Below are 17,912 nucleotides of genomic sequence, written 5' to 3' on the forward strand. Positions count from 1 at the left end.
TGAGCGCTACCGTGAAATGATATCCAACTTTTTTTTGCCCAAAATGCAAGATCTTGACTTGCATGACATGTAGTTTCACCAAGACGGTGCCACACGCCCCCCAGCACGCGTAACAATGGACTTGTTGAGAGGCGAGTTCGGTGAACATTTTATTTCACGTTCGCGACCTGTCAATTGGCCACACAGATCGTGCGATGTAACGCCTTTAGATTATTTTTTGTGGGGCTATGTTAAAGTTCATGTCTATTCAGACAAGCCTGCTTCAATTAACGCATTGGAAGACAACATTAAAGCATTTATATTTGAGATACCAGCCGAATCATTGGAAAGAGTATGCCAAAATTGGACTATGCGGATGGACCATTTGAAGCGCAGTCGCGGTCAACATTTGCATGAAATAATCTTCAAACATTAAATTATATGGACTGTACTATTTTACGTATGTTTTTTTTTAACTTTCCCATAGCTCTTTTTTGAATATAAACTAAAATAAAAAAAATGGCGGCTGTATTGTTTTTGATCGATTAATAATTTTTTTGGAGGGCATGGTAGAATTCCTGGTGAAATAAAAAGAGCAATAGGAGAGAACACCACCTAACTGAACGTGTGAGCGTCTAATATTTTCTAAAAGGGCCGAAGTGCAGAAATATAAAAAATATTTACCGTCTTTAATTATTAAAGGGGCAATTATATGTATAAATAATTGGCGTTTACACCCTTTTTGAGTGTTTGGCCGAGCTCTTTTATAAAAGCGTCAGTCGCACACCTCGTATTCCGCAGATATTGGCAGTTAGAGATTTATCCTATTGCAGATAAAGGCAGATCGTACTCGCTCATATGGATGGGGATTAGTTGACAACGAAGCGGTACTATCATGGGAAAGCTTAGAAGCGAAGAGCTAAGTCTAAGGCGTCTTCGCCTCGCCACTTTTTTGCTTGCTATCACTGGGCTCTGCTTACGTGACGAAAAATGTGCATGTGAAAACAACAACAAAGTTATCGAGCAAGTGTGGTTATACCTTATAAAACTGGTATATCTCATTATTTTCCCAAACAAATGTAATTTTTGGCTAGTCTTTTCCAGCGCGACTAAGATATGTTTATTCGCTTCAACTAATCGCCACTTGCTCACTCTTGGCCAAACGAAAAGGCACATAATTCTTTTCGTTTTTAACGTAAACGAAATTCAGTCGTTTACATTAAAATTTTGAATTTAGTGCACTGACTTCGCCCTATGAAAATTTACGAAGGCAAGAAAGTCAGCGTCTGCAAACGATGTACGCCTTCATGCCAGCAAAATAAACGATTTTCATTAATCTCTTTCAGCCTTGGTAATTCGTTAGTTTAGTAATTTCGTTAAAGAAACGAAAACGATTCATTATATTTGTTGAGTATCTCTGATTGAAACCAAGGCGCATTCATTGAAGGTGGTAGCACTAAACCAACAACAATGTTTTGTACGTTTGATTGTTAAATCAAAGTATTGGAAAATTAAAAAAAATGAATTCTAGGCTGACAGCTACATGAACACGGCGATTTGCCGATACCACCATTAATAGATTTTTTTTATTTTAAAAACTCGAATATTTTCACGCTATTTCACAAAGCATTCAAAAAGGGAGATATGCAAAAAAACGATATCCAATAAATGGACCCGTAATATTGGTGCTTTAGACATAGTTTTCGATTCAATTTATTGCATATACATATCAATCAATATATGCAAATGCTTATGCACTTGGCCACACTTTGTAAGTGGTTTTAGTTTTATTATCATATTTGTGAATTTAAATTTATGGTTTCGCAAATGTGCCAAAAATACACAAAATTAAAAGTGTCCATATAAAAACCTATAGTTTTTGTATTTATTCCTCATAATAAATTACATTCAGTGATGCGAAAGGTTAATGTTTATCACCGCATGTACATTCATATTAATGTAAATGCAAGTGCGTGTCTATTGTTTTGACTATAAGCTGCGTGGCGCAAGCCAAGTCAGAGCTCACACCACCAGTACACTATCACTACGGTCATTTTGTAAATGTGTTTTGCATTTAAAATAGAGCAGACCGTTGCGTGACCGAACCCACAGCGAAACACTGTTATTTTGTTTACTTCTCTTTAAAGTTTATTTATATTTGAAATTTTACAAAACAAAAGTGAATGACAAACTTTTTAAAATTACTAAGACATTAATTATAGAGTATGCATAACGCACTGTACCACAGATACCATTTCCATGTCCATGCAAGTAAAGTTGTGCTGAACGCGAACAACTTTAACTAAATGGTTCTTAACCAAATTTCGATATCAACATAACGTATAAATGTAGATGTGTACATAACTTGTATACAATTGTGAATAAAAATTTGTAGATACATATATAATTTTTTTTTAGTTTTAATAACTTCGAATCGATTCGAAAAAAAACTTAAAGCAACTTTTCAATATCTTTCGAAATATCTATTGGGTCAGTTGTGGGAGCGTAACGGTTTACTGGTATACCATCTTTGTCCACAAGAAATTTTGTGAAATTCCATTTGATAGCACTACCCAAAGTTCCGGTTTGCTTGTGCTTCAAGTATTGGTAGAGTGGAGCGGCTCCAGAACCGTTTACGTCAACCTAAAAGAAAAAAAACATGATTATTAATCTTTATTCATAATGAATTTCATTGTACGCAAGAATGTAAGGGAATAAGCACAACTTTTTTTTAGCAGAATTCAATGTAGAGATAAATAAATCTGATGTTTTTTATCCTTATCTTTAGCCCTATTTTTGTCTTTATTATTTTCCTTAACTACATATATACATGTATATTAGAGATTAAGGGGGAACACCACTGTGAACGCGTGAAAATTAAGTGATTTTTTTTTATAAGTGGGGATGATTATTTGAGGATCAGACAAATTATAATTTAGTTAATATATATTCAACTATGCTGACACAAATTTTTATTAAAAAATATAAAAAATTACAATTGTTATTAATATTAATGCAATGACGTCATAAAAAACTGATGCACCCTGGAGACCACGATACAGCGGAGAAAAATCAACTGAAAGCAAAAAACCAAAAAAAATTCTTAATCTATACATCAATGGCTATCGTTGTATATGGCGGTCTTTTTATTTTTTTTGAGAAAATGGTGCAGGTTTGAAAAATGAGTTTGTGTTTTTACCCTTTTTTTTTGTTTTCGAAAGGCTTGAAAACCGTTGTAACTCACTACCTGCACTTATTGTATTGGGTATAACTTTGTCAATTTTCAAGATTTTAAGTAACATTTTTTTTTTATATATTTTTGAATATATCTTAGGTTGGTTGGTTGGTTAAAGTGGTGATTCTTCCAGAATCCAACTAGCGCTTCCGCGCCATTTTGTTGCCACATCCTCGTTACCAACTTGTTTAACGGTTATTTACAGCATAACTATATCCAGTCTGTGCGGTTAAGGAACCTTATTAGGTTGTTAACGTCTAAGCCAGATAGTTGTTCGAGATTCTCGAACAGTGGTTGGCCCAGGGTTAACATTCTGTCCTTCCATAGGGCAGGGCATTCACAGAGGAAATGGAAGATGGTCTCCTTTTTATCCGGTTGTTTGCAACTGTGACAGTATGTATTGTGAGGGATACCCATTTTGGCTGCTTGTTCTCCGATAGACCAAAAGCCAGTTAGGACTGCCGTTAGTCTCCAGGCGTCCCGTCGTTTCATTCTTATTAATGCCGATGATTGCTTGAGGTTGTAGATGGGCCATAACGTTCTGCTAATTTTGCATTTCGTCTGGACTTTCCACCTACAGTCTGCGGAGGTATTTTTGGGAAATTGTACTCTTGACTGCACCTAATGGTGTGAGTACCGATTCGTTACCTTCAATGTTCCGATGTTCCGGGACCCAGATTAAGGTAACTTTATGGTTTTCACTCAAGATGGTGAGGCTATTCCTACTTTGTTCCACCGCTTTGGAGGTTGTTGTGGCCGAACCCAGTGCCTGGATTGCAGCTTGGCTATCCGAGAGAATAGCGATATTACCCTTAAAAGAGAAATCTGCGATTAGTAGCCTACAGGCTTCCCCAATTGCCAGTACTTCCGCCTGGAAGACACTGCTGGTATTAGGGAGACGTACAGATTTCTCAATTTTAAGTCTGTGAGAATATATACCAGCTCCAACACCGCAGCCCATTTGACTTCCATCCGTATAGACTGTAGTGTCGAAGTTGTTTAGAGAGTATCCCTTATTCCATTCTTCCTTAGTTGGAAAGAGTGGCAAAATTCCTATTGAAAGTTACCGTCGGGACGATGTAGTCAGTTCTCACCGAGATTAACTGAGTTTGTCGCAATAATAGACTAGCATGACCATAAGTTTTTTCTCTCCAGCGACCCGCTTCGTTTAACCTAAATGCACTCATGGTTGCCGTCTTCTTAATATGTAGGTCTATTGGAATAACGAGTGTCAGTGCATTGAGAGCCTCTCTAGGACATGATCTGATTGCACCGACCGTTATTGCACATGCTGATCTTTGTATTCTGCCGAGTAGTTTAGTATTGTACTCTCTCCCTAGAGCCTTCCACCAAACTACCGAACCATACGATAGAATAGGTCGTATAACCGTCTTATACAGCCATAATGTATGCTTAGGTTGAAGACCCCATCTTCTTCCAAGCATACGTTTACAGGCATATAAAGCAATTTCTGCCTTCCTTACCCGTTCTTCAACATTTAATTTCCAGCTTAGTTTGGAGTCCAGAATTACCCCTAAGTACTTTGCGCTGGGTGATAGTGAGAGAGTTTGTCCGTTAATATTTGGTAGGGTAAAAGTTGGTACCTTATATCTGGTGGTGAAAAGCATAAGCTCTGTTTTACGTGGGTTTAAACCTAGGCCACAGCCAGTGGCCCAAGAGTTAAGCTCGCCTAATGCCCTTTGGATGATCCCACTGATCGTATTAGGACACAGTCCTGACGCCATTAACACCATATCATCAGCGTACGCCACCGCTTTTACCCCACCTCTATTAAGTTTTGTTAAGACTTTGCTAATAACGCATAACCAGAGAAGTGGAGACAATACTCCCCCCTGTGGGGTGCCTCTGTGGACCTTCTTGGTTATACTGATATTACCCATATTAGCTTTGATGATCCTGGTTTCTAGCATAGAGATGACCCAATTACTGATGCAATTGTCCACCTCTAAGTCTATCAACGCCCGTTGGATCGCATCTGTACTAACATTGTTAAAGGTGCCTTCTATATCCAAGAATGCCGCCATGGTATAATGTTTGTTCTCTAGAGAGCCCTCTATTTTTCGGATTACCTCGTGAAGCGCTGTCTCCGTAGATTTGCCTTTAAGGTATGCATGTTGTGAGGTAGATATACCAGAGCTCTCCAAAGAGCTTCTAAGATATATATCCAAAAGTCTTTCAAAGGTTTTTAACAGGAAAGACGAAAGACTGATTGGCCTATAGTCCTTCGCTGATTCATGTCCCCTCCTGCCTATTTTTGGAATGAAGACGACCTTGACTAGTTTCCAACTATCTGGAATATGACCTAGGTTTAAACACGCTTTAAAAATTTCCTCTAGCCATGGTAGGATACAGTCAAAGGTTTCCTGTAACATCTTTGGGATGATCCCATCTGGCCCCGGAGATTTAAAAGGTGAAAAAGATTTAATTGCCCATGCAACTTTCTCCTTTGTAATTATTTCTTTTGCGAGGTGCTGTGGATTATATTGGCTCCGCCTGATACTTCCCCTCCCACTTTCGTGGACGCTGCACCCCGGGAAATGCGTGTTTAGCAGAAGTTCTAGCGATTCCTCTGTCGTAGCTGTCCAAGTACCACTATATCTACTTTAAGAAAATGCAAAAAAAATCGATTTTCACAGTGGTGTTACCCCTTAATATATTGCCAGACATGGCGCAACGAATTTTGAACCTATCAGTCAGTATTTGAATTTGTTCCGATATCAACACAGCCTTCTCTCATACTGCTTCGTTGCTATCAGAACAACGACTGAGTGGACGAGTGTTTCAAAAAACGACAATTTTCAAAAAAGGTGAGATCGCGATATCTATGTTATAAATGAAATTCGATGCAAATGATGTATCCAAAAAAAGCAATACCACGCAAGTAGAATTTGGACAAAAGGCAGTGCCACGCCTACTTTTTGATATGTGCGTGTATCTCAATAATATCTTAATAAAACTCCCCCAAACTTAGTACACACATGCCTCCACTTCGTTTAGATTCGACATAAATATTATTGAGGTCGGATACAAACTACGCCCACTTTTTATATGCTAAGTGTGAATTCCGTTCCGTCCTTCTGTTGTTTCAAACTATCGGGTCTTTTTGAAGAACAGCTTGAGAACTAAAAATCATAATACAACAGAAAAATAGAGAAATGAGAATACAACAGATAATATTGTTAGAATGATTTTTTTTTATTAAAACGTGGAGGAAAATTTCATGGTCCATTCGATCAGTCCAACTTCTGACGACTTATTCCAATAAATCTGGCCGTATGGCGTCAGGTGGCTTAGATATTGCAACAAATCGATTGTTAAGCATGTCGATGTTTAACTGATTAGTTTAAGGAAACAAAAACGCGGTCAGCATGGCTCGATAACACTTGCCATTCACCGTAACGGCAGCTCCTTTCTCATTTCGAAAGAAATAAGGACCGATGATGCCGCCAGTGCTCTAGGAACTTCCCGCACAGATTTCTTTTTTTCAAATTAAATTTCTATAATTTATGACCGTCGTTCTGGTATTAAACGATTCATGATGTCTTGCCAAACCTTACTGAATAGAAATGTCAACATAGTTTGCCATTCTCAGCTGTTAAACCATAGTTATCGATATCAATAGTTCTCATGCAGCTAAAAAGAGACCCAATATAGCTCGAGGTAAATTTTAAATATTTCTGCGAAACCACGCCCACCTCCCACATAATATAATATTAAGAAAGAAATCTTTTTATTAGCGAAGCAAAATTATTAAATTTTCGCAAAAGGGATAAAAAATAAAAAACGACGCGAGTACATTTTCTTTGTTGGAGAAATGCGAATCTAGCACTTCTTAACCTGCTATGCATTGTTTTAATCTGTATTAAAGTGAAAAAGGTGTTGTTTGCATCGAATACTTAAAAATTATTCAGTTATTACTTTCACTTACGATAATCGGATAAGTTAAAAAGAAATTTGAGTGAACTCACCTTCTGAAATACATCACCAATGTTGGCCTTGGCATCACGCAAGTGGCAAACCATTGCCTCACCATCGGCTTCTGGCATTTGTGAATTGAACTGATTGCATGGGAAATTCAAAATGCGCAGACCCTTCGACTCGTATTTCTCCAATAGTTCGGTCAATTTTGCATAGTTATTCTTGGTCAAGCCGCATTTCGAAGCGATGTTTACGACCAACACTACATTTCCCTTATATTTTTCCAAAGAAACGTCGTTACCATATGTGTCCTTGACAGTAAAGTCATAAATTGACTTAGCGTTTTTAGCGTCCTGGCCTGACATGTTGTTGCTATCGACCTGAAATGACCGTTAATGTGAGAATAGAAATTATAGTCGACCGCCCTAAAGCAGGGGTAAAACAAAACTGTTCTAAGAATTAGGTATAACAATACAAATCAGCATTAAAATGTTAACAGCGAATCATTTACCCGCACAAACACATAAATAAAAGTTAATATAGATGTCAATGTGAGTTAATATAGATGTCAATTGATGCATGTGCTTACATACATTCATATATTCACATATACATACTAATAGGAGTTAATAAATTATAAAGTATAATTGGAAAATCAATCTAATCGGCTGGGTTGTTGATGGTTGGCTTAGCCGGCTGAACAGGTGTTAGCAAAAACATTACATATGTAGGTGTTTTTGAACGCAAATACATACGTTTCTACGCAAATAGTAGTAAAAAGTTCACACGTACATAAGTTCATATGTATGTATGCATTTTGAACTTTCGAAAAAAGCTTCCAACATGCAAATCACATTTTTGGGAGTGATTACTCACATCGTCGGCTTGTGAACCCTGTCCGCCGGTAGATGATGACGGTGCAAGTTGCGAAGCAGCGGCGCAACTAGCTCCAGAAAACGGCAACAACACTACACACAGTCGCTTACTGCTTAGCAAATTGCATGTGTTGAATGATGGTAGCTGAGCGGCTGGTGGCTGGGTTAAACAAATCTGTCTGTAACAACGTTGCGCTTGACGCTGTTGCTGTTGAAGTCTCAGGTACGGCAACGACTTGAGAGAATTGACGCTGCCATTAGCGGTTAATTTGCCAAGTTTTTGGAAGTTATTATAAAGCATTGCAACTGTAATTGCAAAAAAAATACTTTTTAATAATATCATTTTAGCAGGTTGCATTGTTATTGTGGTTCAGTTGCTTATAACGCAGCCTTTGGCTAAGTTACTTAACAGAAATAAAAGATTTTGGTAGGATCAATTTTAAAATTTAAATTTGATTCCTCTAGTCCGTTATTTTCTTGTAAATGCATTTTCGACACTATTTCGCCTAATGTAGCTCTGGATGTAAATATTTATGTGGTATGGTGGTATAACTTTGACAGAAAAATGTATCGGAATGAATTTTCTAATTCAACTACAATCAAGAATGTAAAATTGTATTATAGAAAATTTAGAAGATAATGAAACATTGATGCCCAGTGTGGCGTAATTATCATGCATGTACTGGCCGTCCTAACCGAATGGGTTGGTGCGTGACTACCATTCGGAGTTCTGAGAGAGAATGTAGGTTTCGAATCTCGGTGAAACACCAAAATGAAGAAAAAAAGTTTTTTCTAATAGCGGTCGCCCCTCGGCAAGCAATGGCAAAACCTCCGAGTGTATATCTCCCATGAAGAACCTCCTCATAAAAAAAATATCTGCCGTTCGGAGTCGGCTTAAAACTGTAGGTTCTCCATTTGTGGAACAACAATAAGACGCACGCCTCAAATAGGAGGAGGAGCTCGGCCAAACACAAAAACGGAGTACGCGCCAGTTATATATATACTAATAAGTACTTTTATATGAAAATTATTTTTGTACTTCTGGCATAGGTAAGTAAACAACACTAGTTTACAAATTTTGGCTGACTCGAATACATCTGCAAATAAAATTATTTTTTAGTTAATTTTAGGTATCTAAACACGGAAAAGATTTCCATTTTTTTAAGAAAGCGTCTGCTTTTTCACTGTATAACCAAAACCTTATAAAGCAAAATGTCACACTTTGTACAAAATATATTTTACATTTAATATATTTCAAAAAGTTCCTATCAAAATTTTGAGTATGCAATTTTATAATCCATTTTATTATGATATCTTTTGATTAGACTTCCGAACATGTGCTTTCTAGGGAAGAAAATAAGCAAAACAAAAATGCGGTTGTTGAGCGACTTAATTATTATTACCAAAATGTAGTCGGGTATAAAAAATTCAGTTTACACCAAATTTAGTAGTTTCCTTATTTGTTTAAAGATAATAATACGGTGGTTCACGAAATTAAAGTCGGAGGTTTTACCAACCGAAATGATAATAGGTAAGTGGTCGAAAGTTAGGATTTTTGTCAGCCCTGATTAAAGGTGTTTGAGGCAACTTAGCTAGATAGAAATGATCCAATGAAGAAAGTCTAGGGTTGAAATACACCGCCCTAAAATTAAATAAAATTAACCGTTGATGACCGCAGATTGTGTTTGGGTCGAGCAGGTAATAAACCTGATAACTATCAAAGGGTAACTGTTCCAAGAAGTGCAATTTTATGCAACTTGCGCACCCAGAAACATTTTTTGATACTTTCTTTAATCCTTTAAGGAACAAAAAACAAATTACCATTGTATTGTGTCAGCAATTCAAATAAGCATTTTTTATGAGTGCCTTTTTTATCTCTTAGCTAAATCAAAATATTGATTATTTGTATACACATTTCATTTGTGGTTTTGATATTGATCATTTCTTTATTTACGTAATTATAAAATTATACAAAGTTTTTCAAACAATGCTAGTTATTTATTTTTTTTGGCAATTCACGACAGCTCTTGCGCAGCAACAGTAGCAGTCATATGAAATGATTTAGTGCTATTCTGTTTGTCGTTCTCTCGCAGTTAAAGCCGCAGTAAAGTCAAACTTTTAAGCTTTGCTTTAGCTGCACTGTTTGAAATCATACAGTTGAAGCCACTGCACGAAAAACTTATTTATGCTTTGCTGTGGCTTCGGCTATTGAAACGTGCGCAGCATAGCATATAGTATGCATTTTTACGGTTTTCCATACTGGTAAATCATGCGAACTAGCAAGTGTTTAGGTATGCTGCAAAAGGATAAGTAATTTTAAACATTAAGAACAATTAGAATACAAATTAAAATTAAGAATTATTTTCTGTTAAGCCCAATGAAAAGAATGGAATTTGAACGTCTCTTACATAAGTCCTGATTTTATGACCTTAGCCGAAAAAAACGCACTCTAGTTGCTTGTTTTTTGTTTAACGTATTTCTTATAAAGTCCCCATTACTTATTATCATAGAGTGGAAACGCTTTCGGTTAATCTTCTTGAATTTGCATTGAGCATAGCCGCCCTAGCCGAATGGTTAGTGCGTGAGGTGAAGTACGTAAGTTCGAAACAACAAAGTGATAGAAAGTTCTTTCTGATAGCGGTCGCCAATCGGCAGGCAGGCAAACATCCGAGTGCACATCTGCCATTTAAAATTTCCTCTTAAAAACGATTTGCTGTTCGGAGTCGACTTAAAAATGTAGGTCGAAACCGATACGCTCGATAGCTCTTCCTTAATTTTATATAAACTTGAAGATAATCTACAATACAATAATCATACTAAAATTGTTTAAAATAAGAAATTCATTCTCATCGTATTCAAATTTTATTAGTCGATAAATAACTTCTAAGAAAGTTTTTCTCTATACTTTCGTATATTTGTCTAAACATACGCATGCAGATTTTGGTTATTTGTACGCTTCTATATTTTATTTGATATTTGAGTGTTAAAATTTATTCCTTTAATAATAGTATTATATTAAATATAAGTAAAGTGGCAAAATGCGCAGATGTGGCACAGGAATGGAATTCTAGCTTTATGTGGCACGCATATACTATGTAAATACCCACACTATGCAGACGCGGAACGTATCTTACACAATACCAAAACTATAGTATGGCTTTATTTGAAAGATTAAAATAACTCTATCGTGGTGTTCTAAAATACGATCGGAATTCCTCTTATCCCATTGAACTAATTTGCAACTCATATCTAGAACGTATTTGGCAGTCCTATCGAAATTAAGAAGTTCGAATCGAACACAAACCCTATTCGAACTGCCATCAGTTGTTTTATCTTTATTCAAGATATTATATTGTGACCCGTTTGTAACATTTTAACGAGCATTGTTGTATGTTCCCGTTCTTACAACCAATTGCATAATTTATAAATATATAATAACGGGAACACTTTATACTTACACTTCTTTATATTAAATGCGAAACGAAAATTTCAAGAAAACGTGCTAATTACGGTAACAAATATCTCATCATATTTATTTAAGCGCAAATATCCGAATTTCGAAAAACAGAACGCCAAACACGCTGAACAATCGAATTCGAACATTGTTTCCGATAAATCGAAATCAATAGGACTACGCCATGATGCAAAGAATAATGAGATGGCGCCCATCGTGGTCCCGTTACTTTGCGCTCAGCGAATTTGACAACTAGTTACGAGATTTTAGCTTCAGTATGGCCAGATTACCTTTTTCGTAACTTGATTTAGCATTTTTTTTGTTATTTTTATTATTTTTTGTCTCGGAGTTTTAGTTCATTCCACATGACATTTTTCTAGCCTATTCTAATTAAAAGTAATGTTTATAATTTTGTAAAATATAAATTTTTTAATAATTATTTAAATAATTCACTCAGTTTTATTTAGCTTTACTTTTTTTAACATCTGGTGGCATTGCCCGCGATTGCCGGTGTTGTTGGTGTTCTTCTGCTTTCGGCAGTCAAATCTCTCTCTCGCTACTGCAGAGTTGCCTAGCTTTGGATATAAAAACGCACTAAATGCCCATTTAAAGAAAATAAAACACGAAATTTTTATTGTGTTACTTAAAGAACTTTGAATGCGTGACAAATTGTCTGTAGAATGTGCGTTTTTTTTTTAAATAAATGTGTTATGCTTATGTACAATTTAATTTATGAGTTTTTTTTGTTAAGCGAGACTCTTTTATTAAGGGAGCGATTTTTTTGCTATATTTGAAGTTATGTAACTAGATAAGGTACTCTTTTTGTAAAAATGTCAGTATGGTTTCTTTAGTATTTTCTGGTATTTTGTTGCTTATTTTTACTATGAATACACCTCTTGATACTCTAGGTCTCACTAAGAATTGATGACCGGAAGAAACGATTACACCTCTATGGTTTTAATTCGCATTCAATAAATTCAAAGGCTTTTTAAAATGTGTAAAAAGGTTTTCAATCTTAAGAAGAGTTGAGAGCGGGGCATTTAATATTTTTGCATAGCCTTAAATGGAGCCAAAAATTAAATTTGCACTTTCAAATTATCAAATTTTATAGGAGTAAACAAATTTTCATTAGCACTAAAATCTTCTCAGAGTGGCCTTTTTTAAACTTCTTTTGTATAATAATACAGTTTTTTTTTAACCTAAAGTTTCCGTAAATTAAAAACAAAAAGAAACAAACACCAAACTTAAAAATTGTCGCATTTTCGGTATAAAAAAGCACTAAATTTATTGTGAAGAGCAAATGGTTGGCAATACTGCACAACTCAGCAAACGTGACGTCACGTACGCTCTGGTGGGCGCAATCTTGTTTCTATCATTCTTGGGACTACGCGTTTATGTAATTACGATTCGATTCAATTTCTATTTCGGATCTAGATCGGATTTCAGAACACCTCGTATATCTAGTACTTGTTTACCGTCAGGCATACTCCGCAAATCGATGCGATTTGCCAAATATTTATGAATATTTGTAATTAAAGTAAAAAAAATCAAATCGACACTGTTACTAACAAATTTTTGCCCTTTGGTTAAGACAAGTCCGTAATATGTTTTATAATCCGAGCTGGCTTCAAATCTTACAATTTGCGGAACATGCCTGTATATTTTTATTTACTTGTACGTGGTGGTGGTAGTAGTAATAGGTCCCGAGTGCGGTGACAAGTGCTCCGATAAAAAAATGCACCAAACTAGCCATGGAAAATCTGAAACACTAAATATTACCGTCTGTGAAACGAAAATAGTGTATGTACAACCTAAATTTCGTGGTTTGCAGCTTATTGGAAAACCAATGATTACCCTATAAACAGAAACACATATATTTATAGATATTTAAATTTGCATAAAAAAAATTATGTATGCAATTTTTTAATCGCCCAGTACAAGGTTCACAATCCACTATAGTTTGAGTAATTTCACGGAAAAAATCGGGACTGTTCTTGTGTATACGAAATGTATAAAAACAATAAATGAATCAATTAAATAAGGAATTTAAAATAATTATACATTGCTTACTTATATTTTTTAGCTCCAATAAATAAATATGAATACAACCGGCACAAAGAAAATAATATGCTTGTCACTAATTACCAAACTCTTTAGCGTAGTCATTGTTCCATCAGCTGATTGTAAGTTCCACACAGGGCTGTAACTTATTACATCAGCTATTAGGTGGATTCACTTGCTTAAAAAAAACATGTTATATGAAAAACTTGCAGTTTTCACGATCAGCTGATAATTGTTTAACATTGAAAACTAAAAGTGACACAATAAAAATGGAAAATGCAAAAAATTGGGTATAGTATGTTCTTCAGGCAAATGCTTAGAGTTCATAATAGATTTGCTTACTTCTTCCAAATATATATTCTTTATAATTACGTTTTCCAATGCTACATACCATCTTCTGATCTGCATATATTGCAGTTAGATGCTCTTGATCAGCTGTTTTCCTTGTTGACAAAGTGATGCTGGAATTTTTTTTTCTATTATAAAAAATCAAATAAAATATTGATTTAATAAATAATACTTCAATTTTGAGCTCGCATACACTCAAAATATCTTAAAATTACTACAAATGCTGATAATTCCCGTTCTTCAAAAGTTATCAGTTCCCATCATTCTTGACTTTCCTTTTACTTTGTCTTACAATGGCAATTTGAAGGTATCCTTCCAGGTACAAAAACAAAATAAAGGGTTCCACGCTCGGAGCAACCCGGACTTATACTCGGCCAAGAACTGTCACTCCAGCTGCATTCCCCAACATTTATAGGGAATATTTATTCTACTACAACAAAAACAACTACCTTTAAAATACATCGAGGGTTGTATACACTTTTGTGGAATGTATTAATTGTCAAAGAAAAATTTTCCGTCATATAGACGAAAAATTGTTTCCGAAACGAAAATTTATTTCTGCATCATTCCAGCCAGGTAGCGCCTGTAATATTATAAATAAATAAACACAAGCTGGTATGGAAATTGTTGGTTAAAAAATATTTAAAATGTCAGCGGATATTATAGTCGAACGGTATCAATAACCCAGGCAAAGCATCCTAATTTTCACGGTACCAACACTTTATACCCGGATTGGGGGAACGCTAAACTTTACGCTTGTGCAAAAGTTATCCTGAGATAAGGTGTGATTTAGTATATGTATATTGGTAATAAAGAAAGTATAATTATAATAAATGTGGGCTCTAGAGATGTGGCAGCAATAATCTCAATTTGGGAGTTGAATGCCAGTACATGAATTATACAATAACAAATCATATTTATTTTTTAGGTTTATTTTGGCCTTAACTCGGCGCATCAACGGTGTATGAATTGATACTTAAAAACGTATCAAGTGTGCGTTTGGGTTTGGGAGATTCGGTAGTGCCACACGGATTTGGCAAATGATGTTGTCTTCAATAAATAATTCCTTCGAACAGGATACGCATGATGTAGATGGGATCTGCGATGGACCGGATTTGGACTTCATTTATGCTGATATAGATACGTATCAAAACGAAATAGCAGAACTATACAGTTATACGGAATTTAATGAACTCCAACAAAATGTGAAAGCCTTTGAAGATCAAATGGAAATGTATGATTTGCCACCAAATTGGCAGAAACAGGATACCTCATCTCAGCGCAGTATCATAATGAAATTAATCGATCAACTCGAAGTTTCGAATCGTGCATTTCGAATGCAGGCCGCGCGCTGCATTCTGTATTTGGCACAAGGATGTTGGGCAGAAGTTCAATCTGACGAAGAGCAACATAACATCACTCGGGACAATGTAATAGTGCTATATGAATTGGGCGTATTTTCTTCTTTCATAGATTTGCTTAATATGGAGATAGAGAGCGCTTGTTCTCCCGACATCGTAGCAGTTAAGATAACCAATGTAACTTTGGTAGACTCAACCGATTTGCGCGTAATTCTTTCCGTATTGTACATAATTACGGAAACAATTCGAGATGAAAGGGACAAAGAGAGTGAGGATTATAAAAAAATTGCAGACGCTTTTATACAAGAAATAAATAGCCCTCTCCCTGATGGAGAATTGCTTGCTGTTAAACTTTTAGGAATGATAACGCGTTTTTGTAGTGGTGCCGCACCTCACTTTCCCATGAAGAAAGTTGTTCTTCTATTATGGAAAATAACATTGCTAGGACTAGGCGGTATGGAAACACTAAAAAATCTAAAAAATGACTATCGCATCAAGGCTGGGCTTGATCCAGTTACTGAAGATACACTGGAAGTAACAAAAAATATGCGTGCTAGCTCACCGCCAGCCACTGCTACTGATATATTGGATAATCAAAATCCAAAACGGAATGCATTTCGGTAAGTTGAAGCAAAAATACTTTGTTAAAAAAAATTATATTCCCAAATTACAGACGTTCCTTGATGAAGCAACGTTTTCTAGATGAACAAGAGCAAATGGACATGGAGCTAACACCCGGTAATGAAAGTGCTCCTACAGGTAACAATGGTGGTAATGGTAACCAAGAGGAAGATATCTCTCAGTTTTATCGTCAATTTGAGGATCCTTCTGTAAACACAGCTAACCCTAATAATGAGTCAAGCTTCTCGCAACCACCACCTGTCCTACCTGTACAAGCTACAACTCGTTTGCCGTGGACTCCGAAAGTGCGTCAGAAGGACATTGACCAATTTCTAGATATATCGCGCAACAAATTTATCGGCTACTCATTGATCGATGATCACGAGAGTCTCGCTGGACTCCCACAACCTATACATGAGGGCGTCCAGACTTTACGCCGACACATGTACGTTAGTCTAGCCGATGTCCAAATAAAAAAAGAGGAGGATATTGCACGAAATCCAATCTCTACACAAGAAGACGAAATCCCTTCCAATCCCGCCGAAGTACTATATCAGGCCATTTTGCCAAATTTACCACAATACATGATAGCATTGCTGAAAGTTTTATTGGCAGCATCGCCCACGTCCAAATCGAAAACGGAAAGCATTAATATAATGGCTGATGTATTACCCAAGAAAATGCCAATAACAGATTCGCAAAAGCTCACAGTCGACATGAGTCGGCATAAGGAAATCATTGTTAAAGCGGTATCTGCAATTATCCTGCTTTATTTGAAGCATTTCAAAATTAATCACATATATCAGTTCGAATTCATGTCGCAGCATCTGGTATTCGCCAACTGTATTCCGCTAGTGCTTAAGTTCTTCAATCAAACTATAACCGAATATGTGGGCATGAAAAACACCATACCGCTTTTGGATTTCCCTTCTTGTGTAATTGGGGAGCAGCCAGATCTTTCAGGTGAAAGTTTCGTTTATAGTGGTGAAGTCTCTGATAAGCCATACTATTCGTGGCGTAATGTCTTCTCCTGCATCAATCTTTTGCGTATACTTAATAAGTTAATAAAATGGAAGCACTCGCGAGTTATGATGTTAGTCGTTTTCAAGTCGGCGCCCATACTCAAAAAAACACTGAAAGTGCGTCATGCTATGATGCAGTTATATGTCTTGAAGCTACTTAAAATGCAGACAAAATATTTGGGCCGTCAATGGCGTAAATCTAATATGAAGACAATGAGTGCCATTTATGCAAAAGTCCGTCATCGCCTTAACGATGACTGGGCGTTTGGAAATGACTTGGAATCGCGTCCATGGGATTTTCAGGCGGAAGAATGTACACTTCGTGCTTGCGTGGACCGCTTTAATTTGCGACGCTATCCAGAAGCTACACAAAAATGTGGCGCAGGTGGAAACAATGGAAATTCCGCTAACTCAGACAATTCATCTGGCAATATTGGAGGTGGTGTAGGGAGTGGCAGTAATATAGGGGCAGGTACTGATGCTAATGGTTTTGGCGGAGGCGGTACTGGCGGTGGAGGTAATGGGCATGCTCAGTTAAATGATTATGGTGTTGAAGGGGGATTTCCAAGCGATGAAATCCTATCGCACTCAGATTTTGCATTCTTTGGACACTCGGGTTGGTGGGATCGTAAAGTGGAATTGACCGACTATTTCAAAGAAAACTACTCGATATGGCTGGAGGAAGAAGTTTACAACAATCAAATTGACTGGGATGCGCTGTAGGCGGCATAAAGCGAATTTGAAGGCACTATGTTTAAGCAGCCAGCAAAACAGAAACTAAAATTATTGACAAGTTCATAAAGCTAAATTATGAATTTCAATCATTATACACATAAAAACATAAGTATGTATGTGCACGCATAAATCGAATACTTAAAAAGATAAATTATTTACACATACCAATCGTGTACAATCTGTTACCCAAAAACGCATTTTAGGAATCACAGCCGTAAAAATAATAGATACACTCGTAATATCAAAATAATTCCTAGTTTTTAATATACTCGGTACAAATAA

General features: G+C 36.3%; 2 protein-coding genes across 5 annotated transcripts; one reads left to right on the plus strand and one right to left on the minus strand.

Annotated features, from left to right (window-relative positions):
• Positions 1-2,101: 2,101 nt before the first annotated feature.
• On the minus strand, positions 2,102-13,661 carry LOC128861714 (uncharacterized). 4 transcript variants are annotated; one of them, XM_054100055.1, is made up of 5 exons: positions 13,553-13,588; positions 13,294-13,337; positions 13,155-13,242; positions 7,204-7,533; positions 2,102-2,622 (listed from the first exon to the last, which is right to left on the minus strand). In XM_054100055.1, exons 3-5 carry the CDS (start codon positions 13,233-13,235, stop codon positions 2,431-2,433), a joined length of 603 nt encoding a protein of 200 aa, XP_053956030.1. In that variant the 5' UTR covers positions 13,236-13,242; positions 13,294-13,337; positions 13,553-13,588; the 3' UTR covers positions 2,102-2,430. The 4 variants fall into 4 exon arrangements, with proteins under 4 accessions (XP_053956030.1, XP_053956029.1, XP_053956032.1 ...); XM_054100054.1 differs by lacking the exons at positions 13,155-13,242; positions 13,294-13,337 and adding an exon at positions 8,030-8,334 and having other exon boundaries at positions 13,553-13,658; XM_054100057.1 differs by lacking the exons at positions 13,155-13,242; positions 13,294-13,337 and having other exon boundaries at positions 13,553-13,661.
• Positions 13,662-14,375: 714 nt separating this feature from the next.
• LOC128861716 (striatin-interacting protein 1 homolog) lies at positions 14,376-17,794 on the plus strand. The gene is made up of 3 exons (XM_054100058.1): positions 14,376-14,673; positions 14,820-15,872; positions 15,926-17,794. Exons 2-3 carry the CDS (start codon positions 14,932-14,934, stop codon positions 17,616-17,618), a joined length of 2,634 nt encoding a protein of 877 aa, XP_053956033.1. The 5' UTR covers positions 14,376-14,673; positions 14,820-14,931; the 3' UTR covers positions 17,619-17,794.
• The last annotated feature ends 118 nt before the right edge of the window (positions 17,795-17,912 follow it).

The sequence above is a fragment of the Anastrepha ludens genome, chromosome 4, assembly GCF_028408465.1.
Source record: "Anastrepha ludens isolate Willacy chromosome 4, idAnaLude1.1, whole genome shotgun sequence".
NCBI lineage: Eukaryota > Metazoa > Arthropoda > Insecta > Diptera > Tephritidae > Anastrepha > Anastrepha ludens.

Coding starts and splice junctions, on each gene's coding strand:
- LOC128861714 (XM_054100054.1), bottom strand. CDS start 8,329: ATGCTTTATAATAACTTCCAAAAACTTGGCAAATTAACCGCTAATGGC. Junction 7,534..8,029: donor AGGGTTCACAAGCCGACGAT/GTGAGTAATCAC, acceptor CGGTCATTTCAG/GTCGATAGCAACAACATGTC. Junction 2,623..7,203: donor TTGGTGATGTATTTCAGAAG/GTGAGTTCACTC, acceptor TTTTTCTTTTAG/GTTGACGTAAACGGTTCTGG.
- LOC128861716 (XM_054100058.1), top strand. CDS start 14,932: ATGATGTTGTCTTCAATAAATAATTCCTTCGAACAGGATACGCATGAT. Junction 15,873..15,925: donor CCAAAACGGAATGCATTTCG/GTAAGTTGAAGC, acceptor CCCAAATTACAG/ACGTTCCTTGATGAAGCAAC.